At 36.8% G+C, this 14,362-nt stretch overlaps 1 protein-coding gene across 4 annotated transcripts in view; it reads right to left on the bottom strand.

Annotated features, from left to right (window-relative positions):
• Positions 1-14,362, bottom strand: part of LOC149561136 (metal ion-binding protein) — a 195,121-nt gene that overhangs the window by 48,832 nt on the left and 131,927 nt on the right. For all 4 annotated transcript variants that reach the window (XR_016363776.1, XM_089824984.1, XM_089824985.1 and 1 more), the window contains exons 9-12: positions 1,565-1,698; positions 1,410-1,469; positions 1,043-1,278; positions 261-693 (exon numbers count right to left, since the gene is read on the bottom strand). Coding sequence is in view for 3 of the 4 variants with exons in the window: in XM_089824984.1 (XP_089681110.1) it covers positions 261-693; positions 1,043-1,278; positions 1,410-1,469; positions 1,565-1,698 (863 nt within the window). In the remaining variant the exon portion in view is untranslated. The remainder of the gene's footprint in view (positions 1-260; positions 694-1,042; positions 1,279-1,409; positions 1,470-1,564; positions 1,699-14,362) is intronic.

Here is a 14,362-nt window from a genome sequence, read left to right as displayed (position 1 = left end):
ATGATAGCTTTAAATAGTAATAGAGATTGTATAAGGAATCAGTAATAAATTATTAATAATAAATATGTGTAATCCTTGATCTTTTCAAAGTGTCCATTATCCAGTGCAGAGCTCTAATTAACCCAATCGTATTTTGACAAGCAAGCATGTAGTTACAAGCACACACATAATCATAGGTAGAAAATCAGATTAAATTGAACCAGGAGAAAACAAATATGGATCTCAAAAGTTATACTGCCTGCCACTTTCAATGTACTCACCGTATATTCCAGCATGTTTTTATATGGCCTTTCCACCTCACGAAGAACAAAAGGCTTTCCATTGATATAAATAACAGGTTCTTCTCTCATGTTGTGCCATAGAACAGGCCTTCCACCCTTCCAACCACCTATTTGATGAATAACAGCTCTAATGCCATCTACAGTAGGATTAGCAACACCATAAACTGGAAACCCAGGTACTTCTCTGAAATTGGGTGCACCCTCAACACGCTCAGGTAGGAACATGTTTTGACAACCAGGGCAATGATCACTTTTTAGAACAGTTTGCCTTCCAAGAACCTCTCCACTTCTTTTGGCAGCTACAGTGTCCATGTCAGATGGCCGCCCATCAGTGGAAGCAGCAATTTTCTTCATTAATGACGGCTTTAGAGTGCCATAGCTTAGGGCACCCATTGGATCCCGTCTTAGCAATCTAGAAAATGAAAGCATTCACCCAAATATTTCAGTCAACACATTCTCCACTGTCAAATAATCTGCTGTTGCAGTCAAATTATACACAGATTGTTTCTAATACTTTATCAGTTTTCATTTTTTTGCCCCTTATCAGTAAGTCATATGTTGACTTTAAAGGTAAGTTTTGTATAACACCTGGCAGTATGGAAGAGCCAGGTTTAGAGATTATGTTGTCAGCCCAGTCAATTAACCTAGCCGATGAATTAAATCTGGACAAATTTTCAAACAGCAAAGCATGAAACAAATAACCAGAGACAAACCCAGATTTTCTTGGCAATACATAACAAGCATCCAATTCAGGGACATACCTCCGTAAGATACTGTATAATTCAGGTCTTGCCTTCATCCAATCTGCAAAGCTACTTTGTCTAGATGGATTAGAACAAAGAGCAGCCCGATCTGTATGGATGTACACGGCAAAGCAAATAAGGTAATAGTAGCGCTCCAAATATTCAACGAAAAATGAAAGCGCAGACTCTCTCTTCTTTTCATCTGGTTGCCGTTGAATGCTATTCCGATAAGCTAAAATAGCTTCCCGCAAATTCTGTACCAAAGGTAACAACATATATAACTAAACAGTGAATAGAAATAAATTAAATGAAATGCATTTTGTGTATCTTATTTATCTCACGATGCAAATCTTACAATTTACTTTGCAGTAAAACGCGTACTTACCTGCATGGCAGAACATTTATCAATAACTTTATCAACTTGTCTTTTTCCTTCAACACCACCCTACAAAACATTTCCACAAACATGTTACAATTAATCTCTAATACAAAACTGGTGCACATGCATATTTAGAAACAAAGCCTTGATATAAAGTATACCTCTAATACTCGAATCAAGCTCCGTATAACAGTATATTCACCTCTTCGCAGTGCCTCCTCAGAATCTGGAATGTCATCTATTATATCTGATTCAGAGTCCAAAACTCTTCCCATAGAATGCGTCCTTGGAATTCCTATAAAACAGCCATCACAATGTTTTTCATTATATCACAAGATGTGAAAGAATACACCCAACTATCATCTGCAACTTTTTATGCACATGCTAAACTTCCAAGGAGATGAGATCAATCATTCAAATATCATTCATTCAAGGAAAAGTCAATATCATATAAGCACCCATTCATCAATCCTTTAAAAAATAATGGTGAAGAAAAATCAAGCAATTGGAAATACTATAGAAAGCTCCTTGAGCAATCAGTTTTGATTTAAAGAGTCTTGCTGGTATTTGTTACAATACGATGGTTATGTTGCGTTGTCATTTCTGTCAACAAGGTTCAAACCCATTTGAGGTGCTATCAAGGAATGATTACAATGGGATGAGGTCCCTCATTTGTGAACTTGCCAGTTCATAGCTCCAAATTGATAACATTTACAACTTTAACCCTTCAAAAGAACTAAGAAAATGTCTTGCAAATAGAAAGGGCCAACCTTCCAAGTTCACAAGAGCTACAGTACGAATCATTCTTCATCAAATACGCTGCCCAAAGATGAGAGGATTGGAGTTCATGCCATGGTTGTGAGCTAGAAGGTCAAATTGCCCAAAAAATGATTTTGTGCTCTAGGGTTTAGTTTAGAAAGGCAATCTTTATGTGTCTTGTTACCAAAAATATGGGAAACACAAACTAAACTTTTGAGCCCCAATTACTTTTTGTGTGTTGCATTTATACCCTGGACTCAATTATACAAAGGGAGCAAGGAATTAATTCTAGACAAAGGACATACTAGTTATATGAATGTGACAACATATAATATAACATTTATACAAGGTTGCATGGGTACGTGGGTACGGGAACGGCAACGGGTACGGGAGCGGGTACGGGTACGCATATTTTTCAAAATAGGGGACGGGGGTACGTGTGTAAGCCTAATTTTTTCTATATAATTAATATTTTATAGAAAATATAAAAATCAAAATATCTATCATGAGTCATGACAATTAGCATTCAAAACAAGAAATTTGAAAATATAAGCCATAAGTCAAATATATATATATATGTGTTATTGCTGAATGTTTAAAGTATTTTTCATAATTGGGGACGGAGGTACTTGGGTATGTCAAACTCACTTTAAAATTACACTTTTATATTTATAAAAAATCTGATTTTATGAGTCATGACAATGGTTTTTCAAAACAAGAACAGTGATAAAGTTTGCAAATGTAATGTACTGTTTTCAGTTTCAGATTTGCTATATGTTTGAAATAATAATACATGATAAATGCTTAGTTGCATAACAAAAAAGGAAGACTTTAAACATGAACAAGAAGATCCTAAACCATATGACAATGACATATTGCAAATGATAAACTTTTAACTTGAACAGTGATAAAGTTTATTGTTAATGAGTATCAAAGTTTCAAACTGATTTGATATTGAATTAAGTTAGATAAACAACAAGCTAATACAAAAGCCAAAAACCAAAAAAAAAATTCAGAATCTTAATCAAGGTTCTTAGCTATGATGCTCTCCACCGAGTACCCGGTACGTGGGATACGTGTACCCGGTACTTGGGTACGTGGGTACGAGTACCAGGGGTGTGGGTACGAGTACCCATGCAACCTTGCATTTATAGAACTTTAGTATATTTTTACTATCAAGTACATTCATCCATAGACATTTATCGATTCTATATTTTATATGTGCTCATTCATGTTCCTACATATACATACATATATTGTTACATATATATTTAGGATGAATATATCTAGCAAATGGAACAAGACATGTCTATTCTAATCCTATCCTAGATGATGTCTTTTGGTTCTCAAGCTCTACAATAAATTGTGGTAGGTTTTCCTAGACTATGTCCACTCTTCTACTCATTTCCTACCAGCATCATCCCCTCTTTAAAAACATTATATTGTCCTCAACTCTATTGTACAAGAAGAATTTCCTTGTATATCTCCCTCAAATTGGAAAAATCATTGTTTCGTTGTATAATGGTGTTAAAATTGTTGACTCTGCATTTAGATCTATATGAGTAAGCATTTTCCCTTCAAAAGCGTACTAGGACTTCAAATTTTTTGACGTAATTGTTGGAAATCCTATAGTACTTGTTGATGTCGGTTTTGTATCACTACATAACATATAGCAATCGAACACTTGATATAGAATATCAAATCTTCAATTCCTCTCTTGAAAAGTTAATACTCATGCAAACATAAGCAAAACTCCAATGTTCCTTACACCTATGGATACTAACTCAGTATATCGATGTGATTTGTTGGTAATCAAGTAGGCAGGCTTACGTTATTCCTTCAAGGACAACTTGGAATTTGGGATGATGGTAATGGTGATTCAGTACGAGTGGCAGATGATGTTGATGGTGATGGAGGGTGAGTGTTCGAATGGCCTATGCTTTCTTACCCTACTTCAAAACCTCGACTAATCAACTACTCGCTATTCTACTCCTACTCCTATGAATGGAAAGATTAGCAAATGGATGGGGATCGAATGTAATGAAAGTTTACCAGCGGCTCCACCCTCATAGATGCAATGATTCAAAGGAAAAAGAACTAGTTTACCACAGAAGGCTTCCCCAACAAGCCACTAGGATGCTAGTGGCCTAGTTATAGATCCCTATCAAACATCTACTAATATCACCATACAATTAGCCATCTACTTCTACTCTAGCAACATGAAATGAAATCCTACTTTTAATTTGAGAGATGAGAAGAACCATGCAATACACCAAAATGATCATGTATATCCACCATGCAAGCCACAACAATGAACAGCGAACAATTTTGATAGTATTTTGGCAACAATTCTCCAACATAACTCCTTCACAAATGAGAGCAAAATGGCCTTATATAGAGGCTCCAAATTACAATGAATGGCCGAGATTAAGAGGCAAAATCAAGGGCCAAGATTATATCTTACAAACCCTAATTAGGGTTACCATTATTCAACCACATGAGGGAACCAACTTTGTGGGCCAATGAGAAAATTACAATAATTTGTCAACCAATGAGAACATAGGACACTTGGCATGATTTGATTGCATGCAAATGCAAGTGCCACCTCATCAACCTTATCTTATAAATTTATTCAATCCTTGAGATAAGGTGAAGCCTTGGATACTTGAGCTTGTCTTTAGAAACTTTCTCATCACCACTCAAACTTGCTTGTACTTGATGTTCTGACACTGAAAGGATGAGGTCTTCATGCACTTGGGGTAATCTTGCCTTGGCCTCGATGGCTTCCTTGGATATGAACTTCTTTGCAACTTGAGAGCCTTGCTCTTGGCCACTACCTTGAAATCAAACTTAACCTCTCCCATTATCCTTGCCTTACTTAACCTTCCTGGTCCTCCAACCAAGCTAGCTTGCACGAATAGCCAAGCCTTGCCTAACCTCAAATATTTTCAAATCTCTTCTACTAATCCGCTCTTTCTTGAAATTGCAGAGCTTCTTGAATCTCAATCTTCAATCAAATTCGCCCTTCACTCAATTTCATTCTTCACCAGAGCTCACACTTCAACCTTTGTCGGCTTCCAATCAAATAGAAGGGCTAGGACCCCATGTGGAATTGCTTCTAGTTTTGCACTGCCCTAAGTTGTAATTCTAGATTTTCATTTATAATTATAGCCCAATGAAATTTGTCCCTTCCATTTGCAATTTCATCAATAAAGAAGTACATCTAGTTTTCGAATTGCATAACTTGAGCTAGGCCCATAATCCAGCTGAGAAGCACCATGAGATCGCCATATTCTAATTTGAGGTCTGCCACTATGAGCCTCAATGATCTGGTGACTCCTTTCTTTTCTTCGTGTAGCCAATTCTACTTTTGTAGATCTTTGCCATGGGGAATTGTCCTTCCTTTAGTTTGTCCTTTACCTGTATCATATTTACTGTACCGACATTGGTATCGGTTATTTGTCTCATTTTCAAGAGGAAAGTTGTTTTGGGCATCATATCCTCTTTGTCTTTCTTAGTATTTGTTCCCTTAGGGTTCTTACTTGCACTAACATCTACCATCCTAAACACGTATTTTTGCCCCTTCGTTCTAAGTGATATGAGCTACCCTTATCGATCTCCAACCTTCTTTATATCGATGGATTCTACACTTATTTTTGCCTTGCGAAGTCCTATCACTACACTTATCAATCTCCAATCTTCAAACTAGGGGTGGGACTACCACTTGTTTCTGCCCCTTCGTTACCTTAGGATGGACTACACTTATATCTCCCAACTTCAACCTAGGGTGGTCTAGCTTATTTCTACCTCTTCAAATATCTTATCATGGATTCTACAATTATCAATCTCCAATCTTCAACCTATGATGGGATGATGAAATGGTGGATGACGAATGCAAGAAAAACCAAGAGAAGCAAAATTAGACAAGAACAAAAAAGCGAAATCCGCTTAAGGACCACTTTTAACTCTAAATGAATTGAACTTACCTTTACCAATGGCCAGGTCTTCTTTTGAATTTTGGATCAGACCTAAGAATTTCAAGCCCTTTGCAAATATTGATGCCCCTAGCTAAAGAAATTAGAATTTTGTCCACTTGAAATTGCCCATGCATGTGCCAAAAAAATCAGACTTTATCACTTGTTTTCTTCACCAACAAAATCATCCAATCTCTGGGAGAAAATCAAAGCCCCTCTAGAAAATCAGAAATTTGTCTTCCACAAATTTCGGCTCCACAAAAGGTCGTAGCTCCACAAAATTCGCAGCTCTCTATGGAAATCAGACATCACTTAGAATCATCTAGGGCAAGGAAAATCAAATCTGCCTTATGAAAATCGCTAAGAACTGCCTTATAAAAAAAATGCCAAGAAAGAAAAGCTGCTCCCATATGCAAATCTGCCCTTTGCCAAAAATCATCCAAGAAGAAAGAGGTACTCCACGCATGGAAGAGCAAGATGGAAGAATGAGGAGACAAGGGGAAGGAGAGCCTTCTTATACCCAATTCACTTGCCTTCCCTAGCTGGCCGATTTGCACCTAGGAGGGGAAAAAAAACAAAAAACATTAATTAGTGCACAATCTAGTCCAAATTAAATGATAAGCCAAAAATTGATTTTGCCACAATGAGATTTGCATTATTAAATTGTCGGTTAGACCAAAATTGCATAAATAAAATTATTAAAGTCTTGGAAATGCTAAACGTTTTCATTTAATGACGATTTAGTAAGTAATATATCATTAAAAATTGGATTTGGCAAGCCAAAATTGATTTTTTCAATTTTAAATTACTAATTTTTTTAAAGACTTTAAAATCTTCAAAGCAAATTTAATCCATTTAACGTCAATCTTTGCAATTTAATCCAAAATCGATTTTGCTATGCAATTTTAATTTTTTAATAGAAATAAATTATTTCTCTAGAATCTAAAATCGATTTTCCAATTTGATTTCACCATCACAAAATTGAAAAAAAATTTCACCGAAAATATTCAAGATTTTCCAAAAAACACAAATCTAACAAAAAATTCATTTTTTGAAAATTACTCAAGTTTATACAATTATATCCAAGTTTTCAAAAGAAAAAAATCAACTAAGTACAAAATTTACAATATTATCTTCCCAAGTGTTGTTCTTTGAAATTTCTTTTGCCCTAAGGATAAAATTGGTTGTTCTGGAAAATCGAGCTAAGACCAGGCGAAAAATAAATTTAACCTCCTCCCTCTTGACCTGAAGGCATCCAAGGCGTAAAATTTTCTAAAGTCAGAAATTTTTGGACAACTTCAAAAAATTCTTGCCAAGGCGATAAAAAAGGGGGTCCCCAAAAATTTTGGGGCGATGATGTGAAAACTTCACAACAGTACTCTAATTATATTTGCCAACCTCAAACATACCCCTTCCTAGAGTTGATTGAATTTATTCCTAGATCTACCTCATTGACCTTATAATATATATATATATATATATATATATATATATATATATATATATATATATATATATGTATATATGTATATATGTTGCCCAACTTTTCACCCTGTAACCATTTTGCAAAAGTGGAAAATTTTGTGTCTCAGTTAAGCCTAAATATGTCTGGGTCTAGTTTTAATTCCTCTTAGGTGAAAAGAGTCTCCATCGGATTTTTCATCTTTCCCTTCTCCCACATTTCATGGCTGGGTGGTTTTCCTTGATGTTGTGAGTTTACGAGTAAGCTTAGTACCTAATTCGATGGGGATTCTTGCAACATGCAAAAGTTATTCACAAAGCTAGGCTTGTTCGCAGCTTATCATGTTTTTGATGAAAGCAAGAAACTTGCGAAAAATCAAGCATCGCCTTCTCCTCGGTGGGTTTTCAACCCATGAAGGCGATTTCCTGCAAAGAGCAACAAATGAGGCTCACGAATCAATGTAAGGAGATAATGAGCTATCTAATGGAAAATCCCTATTTTCACTACAATATTCTACCTTGGGAAACATTCAAGATTCATCATAGCGCTCAGAATCATCTTCGGCGAAAAACTCAAAACTGACTTCTCCTCGACGGGCTTTTGACCCATGAAGTATGTTTTTCGCCAAAGGCAATTGTAAAGGAAAGAAACAAGAAAGTGGGCCCCTTTTTGACTTTCGCAATCCTTTTAAGCGTTTCCGAACCCAAAGGAAATATTAACTCAAAAGATAAAGTTTAGAGGTAAGCCTGAGCGGAAAAATGATAATCGTTTTCTCCTTGGGTTTTCAACCCATGAGGACAATTTTCCACACTCGAGAAATTCAACTTTGTAAGCAGATTGGGCCCACAAATTACACACAAAACATCTTAAGCTGATAATGGAAACAATCTAACCATTGCGGGAAACGTATACTGGGCATAATTCAATTAGGCGGATATTTCCTTACGGGGTACTCTGTTCATAATTCTCCAAAACTTAATGGGAAACAAAAAAGTAGGTATGAAAGAAAGGAAAGTTACCGTTGGGCCAACGAAAACAGTGAAAAGACACCGAAATATCCGTTAGAGCTCCCGCATTTACTATTTCAACAGATTTATCCTTTAATTCATTTGTGTGGCACGAATCCTGAAGATCAACGGATGAATTGAGACTCCTATATAGATGGAAACATAATAGTTATTCAAACTACCGCTTTTTCTTGAACTGTTATTCTATTAAATCGCACAACGCTTTCAAATAGTTTGTATTTGCGAATTCAATATCCTGTTCTTCATCTAGATTCGAAATTTCAATTTACTTCATTCTTAGACAGAATGGCAACTAGGTTTGCGGGTTTTGATGGGCTAAATGGAATCAAGTCCATATTGCAGAATTTCATGGATACTTCACTCCGTTTTTATGATATGCAAGATTTCCAAAGGAGGCTGAAGTCGGAGCCGATTCATCCCATAACTGAGAAGCTCCGAGGATGTAGACTAGTAGAGGCAACTAGTTTCCTGGTGGTAATCCAAGCTCTAGAATTGATTTATGAATGCATAAATCACTACAATCCGGATACCAAACAAATTGTGTTACCTAATCATACAGTATTAATCTCCATTGATAGGCAAACTGTGGTGAATTGCCTCCGAGTTCCAAAACGGGAGGAGTTTTCAAACTTGACAATAGGAGGACCAGTCTCTGAGTTCTCCGCAAAGAAGATGGTGTGGAGGAAGGAAATTATGCAATCTTGCTTTCAAAAGCTGCGGAGCGCCAAGAGTAAGGTCCCCAAAACTCTATTTGATACTAATCTCAAACCCGAGATTATAGACATTCTAGTTCTCCTGCACAAACTGAAAGGTGAGGTAGAAGCTCTAAATTTCGTTGAAGAGTATTTCTTTCTGGTACAAGTTATTTGTTCAGATACGCAATATATTGATTGGACTCATGAGGTAAGTGAAAATCTTTCCAATGCTCTCAACGTCGCGAAGTTCTACAACACTTTCTATATGTCTTCCTCTTTGATTTACATGCTAGCATCTCTACAGTTATCGCCAGGCCTTCCAAGAATAGAAAACTTTCCTAATAATATGAAGTGTTATGAGTTCTATCCATGTTTGCAATTGCAAAATACTTATGCAGACTACATCAAAGTTAATGACGCATTCACAATGAGAATTTGCAGGGAACTCCAAGGATGCCCAGAGAGGAGATTCAGTCCGGAGGCAATGGCAGTTATTAGCCAATTCAGAAGCTATTTTATCCAATTCTCATCTTTATCATATTTGCCTCTTGCAGCTTTCGATGTATTCCCCTTGAAGCTGCCCAGGTATCCGAGCGACATGATCATGCTAATAGAGATCGTGAGGCAAGCGATCCAGGTGAATGTGCTAAGCAGAAGCTTGAAGAAGAAGGGATATAAGTTCCCTATGAAAGTAGGAGCTTTCAATTGCGAGTCCCAATCTGATGCAAAGAATATGCTCAAAGTGTTCGAGATGAAATACAAATTGGAGATGTATGAGGTCTTGAGACCTATGTTTGATCCGAATGGATATGCTAGGGAGGTGTTGCAGATTGGGAGTGTGATCAAACACATTACCATGCTTGAAGATTATTGGGCGTATTGTAAAGATGAATTTGAAAGTCGAGATCATGCTTTCGCCAAGCTCACAGTGGAGCAAATAAAAACATATAGTATCAATCTTAATGTTGAAGGATTGAAGGACGATGGGCAATATATGTATAGTAATACATATCTGACTAAGTTAAGAAACACTCCTATCAATTCAGAGCTGTATGAGGCTGCTAAGGAAGATTTAGACACTATGATGGCCCGAATCATCAAAAGAACTGGGAAATGGGTCGAATGGACAGCCAAAAGAAGTCGGAGTAAAGGCACAACCACTCAAGCTTCTCCAGCAACTACAAGTCCCTCTTCCTCCCAGAGTGCTACACCAAGCGTAACACTGGCTATCACTCAAGGACCAGCTCAACCTTTGGGAGGAGGAGACCAACCTCCAAACAAGAGCATCCCCATAGCTAAGACGTGTCATGATGGCTCCCTCCCAGTTATTGAAACCCAAACTGATGCTGAGGAGAGGAAGACGGAGGAGCCAAACGATAGTACTATTACCTCAGTTCCCTCTCCTCATTTTACACCAGTCCCCTCTCCTCATGTCACCCCAGTTCCCTCACCTCATCATAGCCCAGTTCCGCCAGTAAGTGCTACACTTCTGTAACCAAGTGGCTCCCCGGCGCAAATAGTAGATTTGGGAGATGGAAAGAGCAGTAGCAGTGAATCTACTGAATCTGATGAGGCAACTAAGAGAACCTCAAAGGTGGAGAAAGGCCAAAGCTCTTCCAAGCTCATTTCTCAGGCCCCAAAGAATCCCTTCTCTTCAACTACGATGACAATCACTCCAGTCAAGAAGAAGATGTTAAGCATAGACTCACTTGGGACGGCCTATAAAGTGATAGGCACTGATTCTTGGTTAGAGGATACTCTGGAGAGAAAGAGAAAAAGGAAAGATGAAAGCGCCCCTACCAAGGATACCATATCCCTTGCAATTCGTTTTGGATCTGCATTAACCAAGGTGAAGAAGTAGAAAACTTTGTCTATACTTGGGCAAAATCCAAAAAAAGGGCACCTAGCAATGGAGATAGCCAAGCTCAACAAAGAAGGAAGAATTGAAGATATGACTATTGATGATTTTACTCTGCAGTCGGTGGACCTTGGAGAGGCTAGACATGACACCAAGGTTGGCTTGTGGAAGTCGACCAATGAAGTAATTGAGGGACAATTGGAAAACCTGAAGTTGTCAAAAGTTAGTATGAAGGCTGAGATAGAAGAGTTGAACAAATTCATCAGACAATTGGTCACTCCATCGGCAACTATCTCCAAAGTATCAGTAACAAGAAATCCTACTGCTGCCGAAGTTCAAGCCCTTATCTCTCAACTTTAGGAAGATAGGCACTTTGGCCAAATTGGTAAAGACTGGACTAGGAAGCTCAAATTAGAGGAAGTCTCTATTATAGAACAAATTGGGAATGTTATCTTAAAATTAGAAACAGAGAAGGATAAAATCTTAGCAAATAGCAGTACCTTGGCTAGAGAAAGAGCGAAGAGCGACGATTGTATCTCTCTTCTAAAGATGATCATTCAAATGAAGGCAAAGGAAGCCGTTGAAGCAGAAATCTTGCCAAAGGGAGACGAACCTCTGTTTGAATGGCTTCAAAGCATGCAGTTCAAGTCAGAAATGATCTTATTAGCAAAAAAAGGGTTTAAGGAAATAGAGGATAAAGTGAAGAAGACCCAAGACAGAGGATTTGAACTCATGCGGAGAGTACATACAAATTCACAGACTAGTGGCCAAGGGAAAGCACTCATTGGGATAAACATCATGAAGGAGAATTTCTCCAAATTCTTAGATAGTCTCACTAATGTATCTTCCAGTAATCAAGATAGAGTTGCGGAAGTCCATAAACTCAGCAGATGCATACACGTGGCCACGGAGGAATTGCCAAATCAATTGAATGCTGTGAAGGAGTTGGCCAGGGAGCATTCTAAGTGGCTCTTGAGATACACCAACATACACATGCCTAGGCATGAAGAGCTAATCCCAATCATAGTTGCTGCTAAGGCCTATAGAACAAAAGTAGAAAAGGGGAAGAAGATGAAGTGATTCACATTCTGCCCCCTTTTCACTTTCTTATGTAATTATTGCCATACAACAAACTGGTTTCTTGCCATTTGTCATTCTTTGAGGAGATGAACCGATTGAACTTCTATTGTAACGATCATCTCAGAATCCTATATGTATGAAATTGAAAGATTAATAAAAGGTCGACGATTTTTTGGTGTGAAGTACTTGATGTTGCAGAGTCGATTGAATGGAATTTTGTATCAACTATTTTATGTTCCATTTCTGTTAGTTGTTAGTTATATGTTTTCTCTTCTATCTGAATTGAAGCAAGGAAAGAACGAAGTTTCATTCCCCTGTTCCGAGGCAGCGAATGGATGTGATTTGTAGTGCCATTGCATGTTCAAAGAGGAATCTTTTAAGCATTTTTTCCCTTTCAGTTAACTTTTTCTTCACTGTAGTTCAGATTCTAGTTAATTCAATTCAGTATTATTTGTTATGCTATTTTAAGTCATTAAGCTTTGTGAGTTCATAGGATGTGTGGGTTCGTGAACTTAATCAATTCTTCAGAAATCTTTTTCTACCCGAGTTAGATCCTGTTCAAGTTTGGCTCGGTTTACCTCTTCTGTTCTCGGGTCAAGAATACACCCCCATATTAGTGTTATCTCCAAAATCTGCACCCTGAAAATTTGCCTCAACTCCTAAAACTCTCAGCGATTTTGGAGAAACATGGGATCAGCCAAAAGTTGTGGGTAACTTATAACTTGGCTGAACCTCCGAATTCTAGGCCGGTTCCTGTATGATATATCTTATACCTTACTTGTACTAATGGAGAAATGAAAAATTTAGACGGAAAGGGGTAAAAAGATAACCTTAAACACGGAAAACTTAAAGAAATAAGGTGATACACCAAGATTGATAACACAAAGCACTACTATACCTGAGACACAATGAAAGTTTTTGACAAGACAATCACAAGAAACCTTATTTGAAGATCCGCTAATTCATATCAGTAATTTAAGAGAAGGTTTATGAACTTGAAAATATACGAAAGGAATTTGATCACAATCGAATACATCAATAATGAAAACACAACTCAAAACCTATGAACAAATATTTAGATAAAGAAGATACAAGATAAGACATCATTCAGAAAAGTCTATTATTAAAACACAATTTGAATAATATCAATCACCTTAATGCATACAACTAAATCTGTCAACTCCAAAACTGGTTCCAATGAAAACTTTATTTCAATCAAAGGCCCCAAAAACAGTACATCTGCATAATGGATCAGAATAATGTAGAAAAAGGCACTAAGGATGAAATCACATAAGCGTCCTCTCCCAAAATCTGAACCCCTTCCTCAAAAATAAGAGTATATATAAACAATACACTGTCTCCAAACAGGAAAAGCTGGGTCGAAATAATGAGTTAACTCATTATCAAAACCACTAAAAACTCCAAAAACATGCTCAAAATATCCCAAACTGAGGTTCCACCATCCATGCATGAGAAAAGTCTTTAAAAAAAAAAACCCCCAAACTGCCAAAAATCACTCCATAATGCACTCTGAAGACTTCAGTCTAAACTGCGCCTCTAAATATATCAACTACAGCTGTCCCCTTGAATTTTGGCATTTAAAAATACCAACTTCCCTTAACTCTTTATTATTTTTTAATTGCATGGATGTTTATTATTTTAATAATTGATTTATAAGATATCAATCATAAAAATAATAATTACAATCCCTTTTAAATATTTATGCAATTAAAAAATAAAAATAAAAGACTTGACTAAGAGTCAATCCCTCTTTACTTGCATTATTGTTTAAATTGCATTTTAAAATTCATTATCTTTATTTAGTCGATTATATCAACTAAAGAATAATAAGGTTTACAACACTATACATGCAATTTTTTTTTTAAAATAAAGCTAACACATAACGCAAAAATGTGCTTTAACATGTGTATGCCAAAATAAAAATCTCCCACTTCCATCAACATGCAATCGGACCCGAAATTCTATCAAATATAATTGAGGAAATGTTAAGAGGTAAAAAAGGGTTTCAATTTTGGCATTTCGAATGCATCTACGTTTGATATTTTTTGGAGTTGAAACACATCAATAGGGTTATTACAAACC

Source organism: Cupressus sempervirens, chromosome 4 (assembly GCF_028749045.1).
Source record: "Cupressus sempervirens isolate cs-2001-9-10 chromosome 4, ASM2874904v1, whole genome shotgun sequence".
In the NCBI taxonomy this organism is placed as follows: Eukaryota; Viridiplantae; Streptophyta; class Pinopsida; order Cupressales; family Cupressaceae; genus Cupressus; species Cupressus sempervirens.
Note: the sequence above shows the minus strand (reverse complement) of the source record. Positions and strands in the feature narration are given on the sequence as shown.